Source organism: Alligator mississippiensis, chromosome 5 (assembly GCF_030867095.1).
Source record: "Alligator mississippiensis isolate rAllMis1 chromosome 5, rAllMis1, whole genome shotgun sequence".
Classification (NCBI taxonomy): domain Eukaryota; kingdom Metazoa; phylum Chordata; order Crocodylia; family Alligatoridae; genus Alligator; species Alligator mississippiensis.
Genome location: NC_081828.1, coordinates 183,613,695 through 183,634,496, shown reverse-complemented (window position 1 = coordinate 183,634,496; position 20,802 = coordinate 183,613,695). Strand labels below are relative to the sequence as shown.

The window sequence follows — 20,802 nt, the reverse complement described above, 5'->3', positions numbered from 1 at the left end:
CCTGCTGCACAACTACAAGGTGCACTGCATTGCCCACACACCAAAAGCACTCTAAATTGCCACAGGTAAAGTAGGGAGGCAAAGAGTTTCCTGCCACTGCAAGGTTTGTTAAAATGCATTTGAGAGATCCAAGGAAGAGGGTCATGTCCCCCCACTACAGAGAACAATGGGATTAGGACTAATATTTTTTAATGCTGCAATACAGGTTTGTAGAATGATTGCAAGAAGTGTAATCAGCAATGGCATGATACCAGAACTCTGCCATTTAATTCACAGACAGTATAAAGTATTATTAAACAGTAAAAATGGGAAGTTCAAGTAACTTGGAATACTAGCAAATCAGAATTACAAGAAGACTTAAAGCCTTTTTTATTAGAGTAGTTCTGGAAACAAAAGCCTTTTCCACATTGCAAGTGCAACATGTGCCCAAATGTCAAACTGAGTCCCTATTACTTGAACATTTCAATCAAAAAGGTAATCTTTAATTTCAATAAAAGATAATTACTAGCTGTTATTTGCAGTCTTCCATTGATTTATCACTTAGATTTTTATTGGCGGTAAGAAAAGCTGTAGACAGGAGCAATTATTCTAGGATAAACAGAATTGTGCTCTCTCATCAATAGATCACATAATATAACTGAACCAAAGTAAAACTTTAATAAATGGAAAAAGATATAAGTAACATCCTCCAAAATTGTAAAAAGCCATGTTCCTCAGGGAAATGTATGTTAAATGTTAACATTCACATCCTTATTACAGAAAGTGTCCACAGAGACCTGTATGTAACTGGGCAAGTTAAGAATTAAAAATTAAGAAGCAGCAAGTTTAGCAAAGAAAATTCAGTGCAATATATTTTAATAAAGTCTAGGTGCCATATTTATCATAAATTAGGTACCAGTATCTCCAATAAGAAGGGTACCTAAAATTCCATATCCACTTATGCAAAGTACTTCTGATGAGATCTAAAGTTATGACAATCCTGCCTGCCATCAGCGATGGCCAATCAATTCTGAGTGTTCTGTAATGCACCTAATTAAATTATACCTTAATGGAGGCTCATATGATTTCTTTCAATCTTTGTTCCAGTAACATAACCCATGAATTATCATCCATAACCAAAAATTACCAGTTTATAAACATAGCTTCCATAAATATTTTCAGTGTATTCCCGTCCCTTAAATATCCAATTGTTTTGCATCTAGTTGCAGTCCAAAGGTATTTTAAGATTCTTTAAATAATATTAAGCAGCCTGAAATAAAGATATCCAGAATCATTGGGCTCTCCCTCACCAGATAGTGTTCCTCACGGCACCTGTTGCTTAGTTCTACTGGCCAACAGCAGTGTGCTATAAGTACCTCAAGTCAACAATCAAGGTAAAGAGGTCTCTGAAAGAAACACACACTCTAATGCACTGTGGAGACATGGAGGTAGTGATCAAAAGTCATCATTTCCCAAGAGACTAAATATTATACCGTATATCACCTTTCTGAGATATTGACTTTCCAAAGACTAAGCAATTGGAATTCAATTTTCTTCCAGCTGAAGGGTTTACTCAGGTCACTACACAGGTTTCAATCTTGCTATTTCAAAAATGAAAACAATAAAACCCATATACATAAAGCACAAAGTATACGCATGCACACACCACACAAACAGTTAAGAGGATTTATCCGCTTAGCTGTTTTTGACATGAGTGCTAAATGCCTGAGGATGTAGAACTTAGGAAATCACACAATAGCAGTTGCAGAACCAAACGCTATAATTTAGGTAATTTCTTCACATTAACCAGATTTGTGTGTTCTAATGAAGGGCTCCAAAAGTATTAGGATCATTGTGAAATCAGAGATTTCAAACTAACTGGAGTTTTGTTTCATAGAAGTTATCAAAAGCAATGATGGAAATGTAGCAAACAAAAGAACAGAACATTTTAAATATATTTTCACCTATAAACATACTCTAGAATATTCCAGGAAAAATATACATTTTGTAGAGTTTAGACAATAATTTTACTTGATGACTTAAATAAATCTTCAAACCAGATAACTGTTCTTCAAAGAAAGAAAAAACATCCAGCTGATCCATTTAATTTATAGTAGCCCTTAAAGTAAATTGTTCAGGCCATTAATTTTATATTGCAAAGGGACTATACATTAAATTGAAATGCTTAGTTGTATATATTACACAAGAAAATTAACAGCTCACAATTGGCTTGCTTTTATTTATTTATTTTTGGTCATCCTTTCTTTGGAAACAACTTTCTTGCAACTTAGCATCTCTCTATCCAGATAATTTGAGCACTTTCATTATATATATACATTTCATTTTAAAAACGATACAATTCTGAGAGCTAGGGTTAAGTTTTCCTACCTGTGTTGATAGCATGTAACAAACCCTAACCCATACAGAATTGCAAAGTAGGCTTCTCCAGCTGTGTAAAGATTCAGCTTATATGAGGGCTGATAACACTTCATGGAAGTCCACGACCAGCCATTATCTCCAGCCTGGCATAGAAGGCTTGGCTGAGCAGTCACTACATCAAGTCAGATTCCTGTTTCAGTTAGCATGCAGACTAATTTTGTGTAACACTGAAGCTGCTAAGTGCATATCAGTATCAGGCTGTGGTCAGGAAAAAAAATACTCATTCTAAGCTGTGTTGGGTATTAAACGACCAGTTCCCAGAACCTCTCTCTTTCAGTAATCAAGAAATGATCTTACTTTCACTTTATTCTCTCTCCTTCTAAATATATACAAACATTTCATTTTGAAACTTAGGCAACTAGAAGTCTGGGAACTGTCAGACATCCAATTTGAAGTGAATGGCCAGATAAAATAAGTAGACTCAAACATTTGCCGTGTACACAAGCTTCTAAACTTGCCTTGACCTGACATGAAGAAATTACAATAGTAAGGGCAGGAAGTCATGTGAATCCTGACCTCATATAACTGGCTGTGGTATACCTGTGTAACCCTTTTGCTGGGCCTTAGTGGAAGAACAAGGACCAGGTCCAAATTTGAGTGGTTTTGGCTTGCATCCCAACCCAGAAACCTGGAAAAATTTCATCTTTACTGAAGGTCCTAGAAGAACAACTTCCCCACCTGCACACAATTTGAATACCGACAGTATATAAAACCTTATTAAATGGGAAAAAGAAAATAACTAAACCATATCAAATAAAACCACAGAACACTTCAACTATTAAATACCCCTAAAATACCAAATACTCCAAACAACCCCCAAATAACAAACAAGTCCTCTCCATTTCTTTGGTGGCCATTTGTTTCTGAGAGCTTCCCCCATCCGGGAGGTTGCTCTCTTGCCTAGGAAATCAGTGGGGGAAGCAGTCTCTCTCTTCAGGTCACTGGGGAAGATATTGACCCCACAGCTTCTGCTTGAAATCACTGCTGGTAGTGTTGGTCTGAAGCATGCTGGTGTAAACCCAGCAGCACGTTGTCTCACACCACTTCTTGGCTTATCATCTCTCCCTGCTCAGGGGCACTACATCTGCTGCTGCTCTGGGGATTGCTGAAGTACATTGCCTGTCACCTCTGCTGCTTCTCACCACTGCTGGCACTCAGTCAGCACTGGCATCAGGTAAGGTATGTACCTATTGATTGGGATGGCGACTGAGGGCACCCTCTTGGATCCAAGCTCAGGGTCTTTGCTAGTGAGACAAGTCTTCCTGTCTCTCACCAGGAAGGGTCTACCAGCTTCTGCAAGAATGTCCTCAAAGGAGGATATGTAAGTATGTGTGCACATGGCTACACTTGGTATAAAAGCAGGGTTCAATACTTGCTGTCACAAAAGGTGAAGCTCACTGAACAGCTACCAGATCACAGACCTGCCATGGAACACCTATCTACATTATCTTCCAGACACATTCAATATGGAAGATGCCTCTTTACCAGCTTCAATTTAAATGTCAGACTGCTAGTTCTGCCAGACATGCCTGTGGAAAATACTGAGATCCTCTACATGTGTGTTTTAATGTGTATCATTAGCCTATTTTAACATGCATTAAAGCACCACAGAAAAACAGTGCGTTTTCACTAATGCGCATTAAAATAGGCTAGTGAGCCTTTTTCTAGTATCTCACAATGGAGGTACTACATTTAATGTGCATAGAAAAGTAATCTTTCTCAGAAAAGTTTAGTACTGAGAAGGCAACTGTCATATCATTTTTTTAAGGAAAATTAATTAATTTCTTCAAGCATTATAACATTTTTGTATTTGTCAACTTACGCAAGACTATCTAAATGAACTCCTTCTCAAAGGATTATTTAGCAAGAACAACAAGTTCTTGTGAACTGAAGAGAACCATTTCTTAGTAGTTTGCTACCCTTAGGCTCATAATTTACCCATCACTTCAAACAGGACACAAGGCAGACAGGACTCTTCTTAACTTCGACTTGAAGCATATGTTCCTATTAGTATAAAATAGGAACAATTTCTCCTGGGTCTAAACTTCCTTGACAAATCTTTGCTCGAGGAGTGTTAGGATCTCTGTCTCTGATTGTTTCTTGCTCCTAGAATCTTAAGAAAATTAATATAAAATGGACAAACTGGGGTTATTTTTGGCTTTAAAAATGGAATTACAAGGAAACAGAACCCAAAATCATCAAACTTAACCAAATCATGTGACATTTTCCTGTCCTCTTTTTCTCTGAGCCTATTGGCTATCTCTTCTGGAGGCAGCAATTTGGGGCTCTGACTTCAGTAATGGGTATGAACTGTATTAGATATCAGCAGAGTAAGATATCCCATGCTGCTAGAGTACACAGCATTTTGAAGGAGTTAAAGATTTCTGGAGTAGTTGGAAGAGATTCCAGTAATTAGGCATGGATTTGCAGGCCGATGTAAACTGCACAGTTGCTACCTGCCTGTGTTTTTATTAACAGAGGGGGTTTTTTGACCATTCACGGCTTTTTTTTTTTTAATTTCTCATTTAATTGCTTTAAAGAGGACATAGCGTTTGCTCTTGTAATAAAAATAAGAGTGGCAATCAGGCAACCAAGGCTTCAGTTACGTTGCTGACACAGACTACATGTGATCTTGGGTAAATCACTTAATCTCTCAGTGCAATGATGCCCCATTTGAAACCTGGAAATAAATAATAGTGATTTATTGGAAGCTAACAACAGTGATTTATTGGAAGACAATTTTGTAGCTAATAGCATCAATCTTTGTGATTGTTTTAAATATTCTGCTGATAAAAACTATAGAAGATCTTTAAATAGATATTTATTATTCCTAAATTCTAGACAATCATTTGCAAATTTACAGTAAAATATATTAGAAAACAGGTTTCCCTTGCTTTATGCGGGTTCAGTATGTGCAGATCCACACTTATGTGATGACCCTTTTTATACCAAAAATTCTTTATGCAGTCAGTGTGGTGGAAGCCCGCAGTCAGCTGCTTTGTGTGGTGCATTGTGACGCGCACCAAAATATAGTCTCCTGTGTGGATCTGTGCTCCTCACTCATTATCTGCAACACACTTCTGTAGTTGCCATCCCCATTATGATAGTGCCCTGTGCTTGTGTGTACTGTCTGCTGTTGGCGAGTACCAAAATCATCTTGTAGAAGTGGTAGAAATGGTCTGGGGGTCAATACAGTTGAGGTCTTAGAACATATCCCTATTTGTTACATTGTAAAGTGGGTTTCCTTTATGCGAATCAAATTATGCACCATTTTCCAGGAATGCATGTACAGCATAAAGCAAGGGAAACCTGTATAAATAACAAGAAGAAAAAAAAGGGTGTGGGATGAATTTAAATTTTAAAATGCACATAGGATTTTTCTGTCTGTTCTTTAGAGGGGTGACTAGTATTCTCCCGCTGCCATGTGGATAAATAAATGTAAACAGCAGGAATGGCTAAGTTCAGTGAACTCTCTACTAATACCCTGGCAGTTGGGCAGCTAAGTCCTTAAATGAATAAGAACAGAGATGACTAGTCACCAAATAAAAGGAGAGGCAGGGCTGAAGATGGGTTTCTATGAAGACATGACACATGCTTTATGATTCCTGGGAAAACATGAGATTTAAGTGATTTGCCTTGGCAAATTAAGATAAATGATCTAATGTGCAAGTTAACAAGTTAGGGAAAAACAGCCCACAACTGCAGATGGATGCACATTTATAGCAGGGTGCATTTACATTTCTACATCCTGAATGTATAACCATCTCTGGTTATACTGCAGTGCTTTCTGCAATAATTTACAAAGCCAGGATGATGGTCAGAGGATACTCTGTCAAAGTTCAGACTAAACCTCAATCACCACAGTACAGCTGTAAACATACAGAAAATTACCATAGGGCCAAAACATCTGACCCTAACCTTATCATTATCATCATTATTCATTCTCTCTTTCTCAGCAAAGCATGTTTACAGGGTTGCATATAAAATGGAATTTTAAAAGAAATATTAAAGATCGGAAAGGACTTCCCCTCTTTTCTGTCTAGCTCAAACAGGTGTTGAGCAATTTTTAAAAAGTCACATTGGTCAGGAATTCCTAGAGGGACAGCAAACAACACACACAGAGACACTGAGTCTTTTCATTCTGCAGTTTTCCAAGGCAACCACTGGTAAGAGTAGTCTCCTGGCAGGGAAATAAAGGTAAGGGGCTTTCCCTTTCCAGTTACATGTCCTTACTAATAAAGAAAGTTTTGACATTCTTGAACCTGTGTAATGAACAGCTCTTCCTTTATGCAACTGTCAGTGGTACAGAAATCACAGAATGAGTCTGAACACAAATCTTAAATTAGAATAAGAAAGAGCCCCCCCCCCAGCAAAATTACTCCATTTCCCTGTGGAGCTTCTGAGTAAACCCCTCCTGAACTCCCCACTCTCTCTCTGCAGAAGATTTAAATTAAAAAGCAGTACTTGTATCCCCTGAGTGACCTCATTTGAAAGAAAAGAAATCCATGATATCAAATGTGGATGATTTGCTCCCTTTCCTATAAACCCTTAGGCACATAAAAGCCCCTTAAAATCAACAAGGCTACTCAGCTGAGCACAGTGAGCAGAATCAGGCCTTTAGTTTCCAATAAATACAGAACTAGCTCTTAAATTCCAGCTACGAATTCCACATTCCTCATCCTCTATCATCATTTTTTATTTCAAGAGTGTCACACTCTGCAAGTAGTGTACTTCCCTTTCTTATTCTGATTTAAGCTGAATTCAGACCCTCAACTTGTAGTTTTAATGATATAACTGCAAACACTGGCAATAAAGACAAGATGGACAATAGAGTCTTTTTAGGATTCATATGGCCTCCAAATCACAAATATCTTTGAAGAGTCTTAACAACATGTTAAATTAATTAAAGCAATGCAGCACAACATTTCAATACTAGCTACACCAACAAAAATGGTTCTCACCTATTCTGTTGCTAATGGATAACCACCCATATTTAATATCCTCAGGAATGTGGTGTCCAACTATATCGTGACCAAAGTTGCTATACTAAAACTTTTCACGTACAATTTATAGTAAGCTAAGCATAGTTATGGCATTAGAAGGAAAGCTCTAGAGCTAAAGTCGTTTTGAAAATTGACACACAGATCTCATATAAATACACTTTAGCTGCATTCTTATAACAGAGCACGGCCTTTAACTCCTTCTCCCACAACTTAGCACCACTGGAAATACAAACATTTTACTCTTTAATCATCGTAATGAACCTTCTGTATACAAGAGATGCTCAGGTCCTCTAAGCAAGTACTTTACATGAAGCTCGTATCTACATTTCATTTAGCAATTATTTTATTTTATTACAACAATTTTCCATCCTTTTTGGGGAAAGAGCTTCAAATAGTTTAAATTCCAAATAAGGGTCTACAACAGTGGTTGGCAACATATGGCCCACAGGTTGGATCCGGCCTGCAAAGCCACTGGATCCAGCCCATGGAGCCTCAGGGTATTGTCTGTGTTCATGTCTTAGTTAAGGCTGAGCAGCAAGGAGCTATGCTGAAGCCAGGGAGCTGGAAGCTTGCCTATGCCACCACTGTTTCTCCCTGCCCCTGCTTTCCTCGCTCCTGAAGAATGTAGTGAATCCAGCCAGAGGGGAGCTGAACTGAGGCCTACTAAGTATATGAGGGGGGCAGAGGAAAAGGGGGATGAGCAGGAGCAGCATGGAAGCAACTTCCAGCTCCCCAGCCCCAGTGCAGCTCCCTTCTGGGTGGAAGATGTGTTTATACTGCAACTGGAGAGCAGGAGCCTGGAGAAACAGTAGCAGCACAGGCATAGCACCCAGCTGCGCAGCTCTAGCAGGGCTACAGAAAAGGTTCCCGCCGCCCTCCCCACCTCTACTGATGTACCACTGAAGCCACCCGGTCCACATCAGCATGGAGGCAGGTTGTTCTGGCCACTGACCTGAAAAAGGTTGCCTCCTCCTGGTCTAGAATGCATTTCCCTAAAAGAGCTAAAGGGGCGACTTTGGTGATAGACTACAACAAGATAGGAAAGAGGCCCTGCTAGAAGCACCAGTATTGACCTTAGAGTGTTTAGCACAGGGAACAACTAACAACCATGTTAATCTTAAGTCTTTTAGTACAGCTGGAGAGAGAACATTTATAAAGTTAATTTATGCCTTTCGCAAGACATAAGTGTGCTGTAAAGTATGGCAACTGAACACTGGCAGCTCTCCATGGCCTTGGAGCTTTTAATTTCAGTAAGAACACTGGTCTGGAATATAACTCCACTTAGTGGTGCCTTAAAAGTGTAACATGGCTCCAAGAAAGCAAACAGAACATAACAGAAAAGGGGCATAGACAAAGCTAAAAGGAGCATACTATCATTAGATTTGTCTCCTGAGACTGAGACTTAGTAGTCAATTTATGCTATATCTAGAAGTTCATGCAAACAGCATGGACAGACTATTAAGCACTCTGCAGACAAATCTGAAGAAAATAACATCCCTATCCTGAAGACCTATCAGTAATATGTATGCATACCTGGAAGAAAGATGGTGATTCATTAATATCACTCTGCCATGCCTTGAAGAAATTAATGGGAATTTTGTCTGTGTAAAACCTAGAACAACAGACCATAAATTTAGATTCAAGTAGCAGCTTGTGTTAAGTGTTTACACCTCCGTAACTTGACTTTAATGGGTGCTGAGAGTGCTTAACGCCTCTCAAGATGAGACTGACGTTTAGGTCCTTTGCAGATAGATTATAAAATGTAAGAGAAGGCATTTGTTTTGGCATCTCTTAAATAATACTTGAACATCAAAAGTTAGATCATTCCTGGCTCTTGTAGGGAAATGCAAACTCAGAGAGCAAAAGTTCACTCTCCTAGATTCCTCCTGGAGCAACTCAAGTGCAGGAAAGGGGAAAATAGGACCAAAGAACTTCTTACCTGTCTATAGAGCAGAATTCTATCAGAAACCCATTGGCGATATTGCCTTTATGCACCAGTTCCAAAAATGGATTATGTTCAGTGATAGAAATAAGTCCTACAACCCTTGTACAGCAATACTCTTATGCATGTGTTTTAGTTTATCCATATTCAAGACAGCACGTGCGCATATGTTTAAAAGCAAGTAGGTGCCTAAATTCTATTAGCGTCTATAGAACTTTAAGCACTTGCTTAGGAATGGAGAATTTCCTTTCCACTGTAGGAAATCAGTGCTATTTTAGTAAACTGGTGGCTGGCCATTGCATCCTAAGCATTTCAAAGGACAGTATCAATCCTTTGAGTTCGTCATTGGCCTAGTTAATCCAAAAAGGATCATCTGAATTCCTTTCATATTTACAGAAGTAAAACAAAATACTTCAAATTACAAGATAAACACACTAACTTGTGAATTCGGTTCTATGTACTAGTTCTTGTAAAGTACACATCATCGTACACATCACTGTCAAAAATACCAGGTGCCCATGAACACTGATTTTATCATGGGCCCAACAGCTCACTCCATTTCTAGTCAGACACTTTTATTCTGTGAAAAACTTCAGCATGATTTATTTTATAGAACTATAAGCACAGGTTATACTGCATTTGTCAGTAATGTTTGTGCTTAAAAGTTTGTGAATACACAGTTCCATTAAACAGTGCTGTTATATTAGTACAATATAATATGAAAATTTATTCTACCTCTTATAATACTTGCTTTGGAATGGGAATGATGATATTTTTAAAAGGTCAAAATGCTGGATGCCAGTCACAAAATAGCAGCACTGTTAAGGGACTAATCTGGAAAATCTTTCCTTTTCAAAAGAAACAAGCTACTATCGTTTTTAAATTCATCCCAGTATAACTCAAGGTTTAATGACTTAGTTTAACAGTTATTTTCTCTTGCAATCCTGTAAGAACTCTCAATAGCACCAAACAATCATGAAAAAAGCTGTCCAGATTCACAAGTGAGGTAAGGAACTGATCCACTGTCTGTATTCAAACACACAAGATACGCACATACAGAACTGAAGGCATGCCTGATGACTGTGAAAACTTAAGAGGTACTCAACACGTTGTAGGATTAGGTCTTGCATGACAGCTCTCCATCCTCATCAATCTAAACAATCAACAAAAGTAAGTCCACAGCTACTTGCTTAGTTTTCCAGCTCAGGCTTTTTTTTCCCTTCCCACACTGCAGCATCAAATCAGATTTATAGGCAGTGTTTTAATGATACCAAAACAAGGTACAGACATTACATCTGTACTGGTATAAGTAACTGGAAACCAGTCTATACCCATAACAAAACAGAATTTCAGCACACAAAACCAGTCTACACCCAGAACAGAACCGAAGTTTGGAACGCAAACTAGTTTTAAAATGGTGGAACCCAGTCTAATATATACCCTCCCTCTCCCCTCCATGCCCCACAAGGGAAATACGTGTTCTGTTTGCTACTGATCCAAATTACACCACTTACAGAAAACTGCGTAACTTATATCGATTCCACCTCAGGCTTTCTGAATGTCTGTACCTAGCCCAAATTTAGAAGAAGGAGTCACAGTCCAACAGAGAGATTAGGAACCCATCTAGCATAAACTTGCTTTTTGTTTTGTTTTGTTTTCAGAAAAAAGTAGGTGTCTGCAGGTGTTTGATTGAGTGCATGTCATACATTTGGTCACAGAATTTATTAATTTAAATTTGGAATGGTTAAGTCAAATCTCTGATTATGGTGGAGTAGCAGGAGAAGGGAAAGATGGTTGAGATATTTGCAAAGAATGTGATTCTTTCATCGTAAGAATGACGTCTTTGAGTTAAGACGCAGGACTGCATTCAAATCAAGGTTCTGTCAAAGACCTACTCTTTGACCTTCAGCTCCATTACTCCTCAGAACTTCAGCTCCCATCCATAAAACTGGCCTAAAATCACCTAATCTCACAGATGGCCTTAGGCAATAAATGTACCAATGTTTCTGAAGTGCTCAGCTACTAGTTATAGGATTAACTGGACAAACCTAAAGATATACGTGACCTGAAATTAGGAGGCATGAGCTGCAGACTTGAATTACAAGGCTGAAGCAAGTCACAAACTTGGGTTGAATGAGAAGGAGGCTTGGTGCTGAATCCTGGGGAATCCACAGATCAAAATAGCATCAAGTTTTGAACTAGTACCACAGCAAATATTCCAGAATCAGTCTATTTCCCAGTAACTCATAGCCAGGGTTTTCTCTGTTTAAAAATCACAAATTATGTGACTTAAAGCAAAAAAAAAACCCCACCAATAACAAAAAACAAACATGAATTCACAAAAACCCCAAAATCTGCGATTAAAACCACTATATATATATGTGTGTGTGTGTGTGTGTGTGTGTCAGTTGAACACAATGTTTTATTGATATATTTACAATTTTAAAGCAATTCGGGAGCCTACCACAGCCCCCTGGGCCCTACTGGTTCCCGTCACTCCCCACCCACAGCCCCACAGCCCTGCCAGAGGAAACCCCAGCTGCCAAGGCAACAGGGACAAGGACCCAGGTCCATAGCCTCCTGACCCCACAGCAGCATACGAACCCCAGCTGCCATCCATGGGAGGTGGCAACTGCTGTGGCGGAGCACAGTGTGGACCCCAGCTCCCCCTTCCCCTCCCCCACAAGCAGCCCAGCTGGAGTGAAGCCCACTCAGGTGCAAGCTGCCCACTAATGGCTCAAGATCCCTGTGCTGCTGCCCTCCCCTGGGGCCTCCACAGCCCAGCAGGCAGGACCTGGCACAGCAGAGCAGAGCGAGGCCAGGTGGGGAGGCTCGTGCCACTGCTGGAAGCTACACACCACCGTGGCAAGTCGCCCCCTGCCCACCCAGCAGCAGTGAGGGTCACAACTCTGCACTGCCACACCCGCTGCTTCTGGGCAGGCAGGGGGCACCTCACCATGGTAGCACAAAGCCCGTGGCAGCAGCACTGAACTTCCCCACAATGCTCTGCCCTGCTGCATGGGTCCCGCCTATTGGACTGCAGAGACCCCGCGGGCACTTGCCCCCCATGTTTTCCCCAGAAGTGCGTAAAGCACCTATATCAAATTAAGTGTGTAAAAAACTTTGAGTTTTTTGTGGGGGGGTTTTGTATATTAGAGATAAGGCAATGTTCACAATGACTTGTATTGCCAGCAAGCCAGAAAGCTACCTATTATCAGTAAAAGTCATATCTTGTTTGGATTTAAATTTAATTATGGAAGGTTTTGTTTGACCTTAACATTGCAAAATTCTGCATTTCTTAAATAGGAAAGCAGACCTTTCAATAGTTTATTGTACAACTCATATACAGCTTTAACTTTCTTTTATATGGATTGTACTAAATATGCTTTCTTCTAAACATCTGGGTAAAATATTCAAAAATTAATAATGGACTTTAAAATATAATAAATAACAGATCTGATATTAATCTGTAAGATAAGTATATCACTCTCTCCATTTACTATATATTAAGATGGTAGCTTAGATCAGCATATACGTGTGTGTTCACCAGTAGGAAACTAGTAATAAATTGTAGTGTTATTGAGGTCAGGATTTTGCAATACACCGTATGATAAGCTTCTAGTCTGCCTTCACTGCAAATAAACCATAAATCTATTATCTTTACAGCAGCAGCAATCTGGAAAATGTGCCTCTTTTAAATTAGGTCTCTCATGAATTTCGTATTAACTAAGTATCAAACCAGAACGAGAAATGTTACACAGCCTGGAATTCACTAAATCCAGGCACATGACCGACATGCGCTGTTCCCTTTAGCCATTACCCAACAACAAAAATGCCATTTTTATGAAGAAAACCCGTTTGCTTTTAAAGACCTCATACTGCACAGCCAAAAATGCTCGGTAATGAGAATTCACATTTAGAGGTGGTTATCCCACAAAATTCTAATATTGTATTCACTACAGGATACAGCGAAGACATCTGTCTCTTTCAATCAGTCTAACCAGAAGTCTCATAGAAGGTAAGTCAGAATTAAAAATCCAAATTTGACACTGTCCAAGTAAAGTTTGCAAGGATTCACTGTTGAATCAACAACAGGTAAAATAACCAAACAGATTATGTTGTAGTTTAATAGACTATATAACTGAAATGTGTTAGTAACATACTACAGGAAAGTCAGTGCCAATTTTTTTGAAGTCTGTTAGCCTGCATGGCTGTAACTTGGACAGTATACTATCTAGAAGGGTTACAGCAGCAATCAGTTAAAACACTAAGAAGTACAACAGCAACTTGGCCATTAAGCAAAATTCAGATAGAATAAAATGCCTAAGGAAAGGGTAACGGTCCCTGCACCTACTCATTATGACACGACACACATTGGAAATGTTATTGAAGGTGGGATAAAAGAGAATAGATTATACATTTTATTTATGAACGATTTGCTGTATTAAGAATTATCAATTACTGCATAAAGAGATATGTGATTTAATATATGCATTTAATACCTAATAATGTCACTGCAGAAATATTTATGAATAACAAAGTATTTCACTATTCACAACTGAACTCAAGTAATGCTCATATTAAAAGGCCAAAGCACTAAACCAATTGAGAACCACAATACTTCATGCTCATTTGCCATAACCCACTTCCCCTCCCTTCCTACCCCCACATAAGACAACTGACACTGATGCACTTGATACGCCTTCTGTATGTATTTTGTGACAGGAAGAAATTTTGTATTGTATAACTCTAGAGTAATACTGATGCTTGCCAAATGGAAAATATCACATTAGGGTCAATTAGAAAAACAGGAATACACGACTGGAAAGTGGTGTCCGAGGCTGCTGAATCCAGTTCTGACTTCACAAGTTAACTGAAGGAGTTGCATCAGCGCTCTCAGCACATCTTAGTCCTTTGTCAGTCTGAATCCCGCTTCACTAGCAAGCTCATAACATTTCCACTCACTCGGCAAAAATTACTACTACTTACCCCTCCACATCCTCTCCCAATAAAAGACCTCATTCTTTCATGAGTTTCTCCTGCTTAACCGCCAATGTTATTTTAAATCAGGCAATAGCTGAACTTTACTGTGTTGTTCTGCATCCATGAAATTCCACCCCTGATCAACAACAGACTCGGTACTGTTTTAACTCCATTATAAATGTTAGTTGTTGGATTTAATGTTAAATGTTGGATTCAATTTTGTAGAGAGAAAAGCAGTTAGCTAAGAATGACTCCCTAAACAAATGAAAATTATCTGTGTCTTTTCAATCTGTGCCATATCCCATTTGCTGGAGTGAAAAAAAAACACATTTAAATAATGCTCCTGCTTTTTTTAAACACAAAGTGTTCTCTTTTTGTATGCTTTTTTTTTTTTTTTTTTTTTTTTACATAGATGATTTCAAACACCGTGAACACGCTTCAGGTCAAGAATTTGGGCAAAAATTGTAGGGTCCAAGTTTTATTATGGTCAGATCATTAAATCATCCATAGTAAAGTCAGGGTCCCTCACTGCTCCATCTATGGAGACTGATGGATCCCAGTACCTTTCTGATAAGGCAACAATGACACATGGTGACAGACTGTCAGTAGCCTTTGTGATAGGAATGTGTCCTATCCTTAAGTAGGGTTATTGGGAAGGGTATGTGAGGCCTAACTATGAAAGAGAAGAAGCATGTAATTGCGCGTGCTAAATGCATCTGCAATTACAACCCTAATCACATATGTTGTTATTAAAGTCACACATTCAAACTGTTAGAATTAGCTATTTGTAGATGCATTGTTTGAGCAAGTATAATAATAGCTTGTAAAACTGAGTGCCTTAACTCTGAAATGGCCCTGCCAAAGTATCATTTGTCTTCTGTCCCTTAAGTATAGGCCCCAGCATATTCTAACTTTATCACTGGGAAATCAGAAAAGGAGAGGACTCTCTCTCATGAACAGTGTCAAATGGTTCAGCCTGGAAGATGTTTTCCATTTACCTTGTGGACAAAGCCAACATAGCTCAGATTAAATTAGCTGCTAGCACGCTAGATCTCAATAGTGCTCTTCTCTCAGAGCAATATGGATTTCCAGTGTGTATCTGTATAAGAATTAACAGTCCAGGAATCACTAATTTCACCCCCACACATGCATCATCTTGCTGGTTCTGCAAGTGCAAGCCGTGAGAGCACAGGTCCTCAGGGAAGGGTGGTACACACAGCCAAATGCTCCACCAGAATCTGTCTCTCTCAGAATTATGATGTGTATACTTCAGGGCAATATTTACAATCAAAAAAGAAGCTGTTACCACAGAAATTTTAAGTCAATGAACTATAAATCTTAATCTTACAGAAGCCTTTGAGAAAACATGTTGGAAGCCCTGGAATGGGCTCCCAAGGGAGGTGGTGTTCTCCCCTACCACGGAGGTTGGACAGATATCTGGCTATTTGTGGGGAATACGTTCTGGAGGTCTCCGTGAATGAAGAAATCCATGAATATGGCACTGCTTTCATGAACGTCATCTGTGTTCATGAATAGCATGTGCCCCTGGCAGCTGGGGGGGGAGGGGGGGGACACGGCTGCGCTGGCAGTGGCGGGAATGCAGCAGCAGCAGTGGGAGCCCGGCGGCGGCAAACAAGCAGCATCCATAGATGCCATCGGCACTGTAACAAGGTGAATACAGTATTCACAGTGCACAGGGAATATTCAGCACACCACAAATATTTGAAACCGCGAATGCCAAACCCGTGAATAGCGAGGGTTTCCCATGCTTCAAGAGGAGGGATAGAGAAACTGAGGCTATAAATTAAAGAATTTTCTTTTGGGGGAGTTCTAAGTACTGTTTACATACACTGTACAGTGTTACTTTGGCTTAACAATAAAACCAAACAATGTTAGCAGCATTCCTCAGTTTGATTTTTCCTTTACAAGCAAGATTCACAAAAACAAGATATCTTCCCTCTTGCATTTAAGGTTAAGAAACAATATATTGCTCAATATTTTGCCACCTTTAAGATGAAGTACTAATCAGCAAAGTTTCCTAATGGTAAAAAAAAAAAAAAAGAGTTTTCACAGACAAGCAGAAGAATACACATGAATGTCTGTGGAGTAGATAAACTTCTATGCACTGTTTAGCTAACATCTGTCTCATGATAAAAGCTATTCCATCTACCTCTAAGCACCAAGGTTTGGAAACTGTAGTAGTTCAGTGAATATGAAGCACACCAATATATTCTGGAATAAGCTTTGACCCAAAAGAATTCACAGTAAGAGCTTTCAAATTCTGATTGATGGTGTCTGTAGCAAGATCTTCTAAGCTTCTTGTGGGAATTGTTGGACAACTATAATAAGACCTCACTTAGACAACTGGGAACCTTAATTGGTGGATTAGCTTCCAAAAGAACATTCATTTCAGTTCGCTGAATTCATTTCATACTCAGCTTGATTACCTTAAGACATACGTAAACACAAATCTTAAATTTAAAAACCCTGACCCCTGATTTATAACATGTTTTGTCAGCAAAATGAAACCTTCTGTAAACTAAATGGAACAAGGAAAATGAGACAGAGAAAGGATAGCCAGTCTAAAACAATTTAGAGAACTTTGTATCCTGAAACAGTTAAAAGGGACAACAGATCTGCCCTCTAGTGGAAATAGATCCTACTCAGCAGCAGCAGAAACACTTCAAACACGATTTCATAATTCAGAACTTGTTTTATTATTTAGACACAAATGTTTGTTACAAATATTTTGATTGCTAAATGATGAACCTTATGGATGCTACAAAAGTAGATACTGTATAAACTCATGAAGTTTAAGGACCAATTCTGAACTGTTGGCAAAAAAAAAAAAAGGAAAGAAAAACCTGTGGCTTGACTTTTATATAAAGTATGATATTCATTTAATAGCAGTCCACAAAATCCTCTTGTTGTACAGCATCAAGTGCCAGTATCATCAAGTATTACATTGTTTGCATTCTTTTCATTTTTTATTTCAAGTACAAGAATGTGTTTTACTCTTTACAATGTAAATAATAGTTTAAACACAAACCATAAACAAACAGAATTTGCCGTCCCATTGAAGAGAGTTTGGTTTAATATTTAGAAGATTATATTTAAACTAGTTTGAAAGAGTGTGGCATTGACTTCAGTGGATAAGAGAAACTGTTAAATAGAACGTTTTAGATTTCAGATCACAGAAACAGAAGCTAAATATACCCATACCTTTTTAAACAGGTCTCATTCACATCCACTGATATCAAAATAGCTTTTAGAATATATTTTTGTTTCATTCAGGTCCTCTTGTCCTGTATAACAACATTCTCAATTTGCTGTAAGAAACATCTATCACTGTATTATTCTCTTGTGCTGCTCTACAGAGAAAACCTGAAAGAACTTTACACATTGAAGGCTGAATGAATTCCACTATTACAGAATTTAAACATGTTTGTGATAATGTCATATTCTCAGAAAAAAAGATTTAAAAGATAAAAAGGTGGCAAACCCCAGAACAAGCTAGCTGTCAGAACTGCTCTCAAGTTCTCCATTCATTAGTTATTAAAAAAGATTCTCGCTTACAGGCAATTCCAGCTTTATCTACTACAAAAATAAAATTCATCTTCTTGGAAAAGCATCTTTGCACATTATCCTGTAATTCATGTTCAAAGCTAATTTTTCCTTAATTTGATGAGATGCAAAACATTAATAAATCAGTAACAGATTAATGAGCAGATCCTATGTCATTCTTTTTAGCACTGAGATGGACATTATTAAACTAATACAACTCAAAAGTCTAAACCAGCTTTGAATGACCAGTGGGGTGTTCACTTAGTCACTTCATTAATAAATTACACTTGATCATTCACTAGTAGATTCATGATTACGGCCCTAAGCAATACAACTTTGTATTTTTACAGCCTCACCTCCATTCTTTATGATTTATGGGTCTTTAGGATTTATGAGTCGTTATGATTAACAGTAACAAGCAATGTTTGTTGCCTAAAGGCATATCCCTAGAAAGAGCCGCACACAATTAAGAGTACTTCATAAAAACCCTCCTTTCCCTTTGGCCTCAACTGACATGTGAGCCCCCAGCAACCGGCTAAGCTACCTCTTCATTTAGTAATTCTTAAGCTCAATGGTAGGCCCTTGTCTGGGAAAAGTCCCTCCCTGTCTAGCACAGTTTCTTAGTGGATATTTCCAAAACTGCTAAATCTATCCTGTCTGGGTCACTTACTCTGTGACCATGCAATTCCTCGTATCTGTAGCAATTCTTTTGTGGAAAAAGGGGGTTAGTTTCACTGCAGGTTATTTGTTGCGGGAACCAGCTTGGGGCAATTCATTTTTTTTGACAGGGTTCTTTTGTGTTTCTAAACATGAGTGCATCATCAGCATCATCATACACTGAGCTGTGTTTCCAGAACTAAGCCATACTTTTAAATGCAACAACTTTTCATCATTAATCTCTCAGGGTTCCCATTACGCTAGAAAATGCAACTCCTCTGACCCCTTCTATTCATCAGCTAACTTTTCTTAAGCTGCACAACATTTCTGTAGCAATTCCCCCTCCTGATCACAGAAATGCAGAGGTCTGAGAGACCTGATCAGGAAGGGGCCCACCAGGGTAGTTCTAATGGAACAGGTGCTGGCTGGGGTGATGTATTAACAGGTGTCTTCAGGAAGCAGTTGAAAGAGGAGGCTGTCAAAGATTGCAAACAAACTTAGGCAGCCAGTGGGGCCGGTTTCTTGCCTTTCGGAGAAGGCTGCTCCCTCCATAGTGGAGGGGGAGCGGGGCTCAGCTATGGTAGAGTTTCTCCTCTTCCTCTCCAGCCGTGCTGGCTCTGACTGCGGCCAGGGGGGAGGTGGGGTGCCCCTCCAAACCAGCATCCTAGTGTCCCCCTGCAAACTTGGCATGCCGTTTCCCGGGTCCCGTTAGTGAGACGCCTTCAGTCTGGCTTGTGTGTGGCAGAGGGTGTCTTGCTTCCACCCCTCTGCCACAGGAGCCAGACTGGATAGGGCGAGGGCAGTGGGGCACTTCTAGGGGCCAGAGTTGCCCCCCCTTACTAAAGGACAGGTCGGATCCTTCCTGCCCTGGCCGAGCGCAGAGCCGAGGGGGCTTGTGGCCAACGTGGGCCGGGCACGGCTCCCTGCGGGGCCGATGGGGGGGAGGGGGCAGGGCAGCAGCACCCAGGCGCGGGGCGCAGCGGGGAAGGGGGATGCAGCAGCCGCTGCGGGGAGCGGCCGGAGGCCTCGGGAGTCCTCCTCGGCCGCGGGCAGCACCCAGCGCGCGGGGGGAGCCGCAGGGGGAAGAAGACGCCCCCTCCCCCCGCCCGCAACTGCGCGGGACTTGCGCCGAGCGGCGCGGGGCGCATCGCTTACCTGGCGGCGGCGGCGGCTGGCCGCGCTCGGCGAGGCACTGCAGGACGAAGAGCAGCCCCGCGGCCCAGCGGCTGCCCCCGAGCCGGGCCATGGCTCCGAGCGGGCGGGCGGGAGCGCAGCGCAGCGCCGCGGCTCCAGGGGCTGCGCTCGCGCGGGCGGGCGGGAGAGGCGCCTCGGCGATGCCTCCGGACCGGCTCCGCGTTGCTTTGTCCTCCCGCAACTTCCAGCTCAGCCCCGCGGCGGCGGCGGCGGTCGGAGGGGACTGGCCCGCGCTCCGCGCCGCGCGCGCTGCCGCCGGAGCCGGGAAGTTCAGGAGGGGCCGGCCCGGCCCGGCCCGGCCCAGCCCAGCCCTGGCGGGGTTAAGTCGCGGGCTGGCCCGAGCCGGCCCCGCTGCGTCCTGCCGGGGAGGCGCGGGGAGAGGCGCGGCGGGCCATAGCGGGGAGCCCTCCCGCCTCTCCGCCCGGCACTGCCGGCAACGAGCCGCGCCGACACGGAGGACGGGCAGCGCCGGGTCGGTCCTCCCGGGAGAGGCAGCCGGAGTGCGCTCGGCGCCCCGCTCCCGCTCCCCACACGCGCCCGGGGAGACGCGGCGAGGCGCGGGGGGGTCGCCCCGGATTCAGAGGGAGGAGGAGGAAAGGCTGCTAACGAGGAGCTGCCGCGTCCCCAGAAACCCCCCGAGCCCTGCCGGCTCTCCCGCGGCGTGCGCGCCCGGCCCTGCAGCCGCTGCCAGCTAAAGCGCGCAGACGAGGACGAGTTGAAAGACCCAGGCTCGCGCCTGACTTCTTGGGCTCGCGGACATTTGTGGCCCGCGGGCGGGGGCGGGGGGCACAAAACAGAGCGATCGGGGACACGAGCGAGCAAGCGAGCGCGGGGCTGGGCTGGGCTGGGCTGGGCTGGGCGGGGGCGAGCGCCAAGATCGATGAGAACTTCGCTGCAGCCCCTGCCCTGAGCCCACCCGCTGGAAGGAGTGGGGAACAGCCCCGCACTCTACCACCCGCCTCGTTTGTATTATATCAAATAAAAACATTACTAAATATGTATTAGTAATATAATAAACGCTTTGATACTTTGGGTTAAGTA

At 41.5% G+C, this 20,802-nt stretch overlaps 1 protein-coding gene across 1 annotated transcript in view; it reads right to left on the bottom strand.

Moving 5' to 3' along the window:
• Nucleotides 1-20,577, bottom strand: part of PLXDC2 (plexin domain containing 2) — a 513,252-nt gene extending 492,675 nt beyond the window's left edge. Inside the window, exon 1 of the mRNA XM_059729061.1 lies at nucleotides 19,723-20,577. Coding sequence (XP_059585044.1) covers nucleotides 19,723-19,813 — 91 coding nt within the window. The 5' untranslated portion in view covers nucleotides 19,814-20,577. The remainder of the gene's footprint in view (nucleotides 1-19,722) is intronic.
• Between the last annotated feature and the right edge of the window lie 225 nt (nucleotides 20,578-20,802).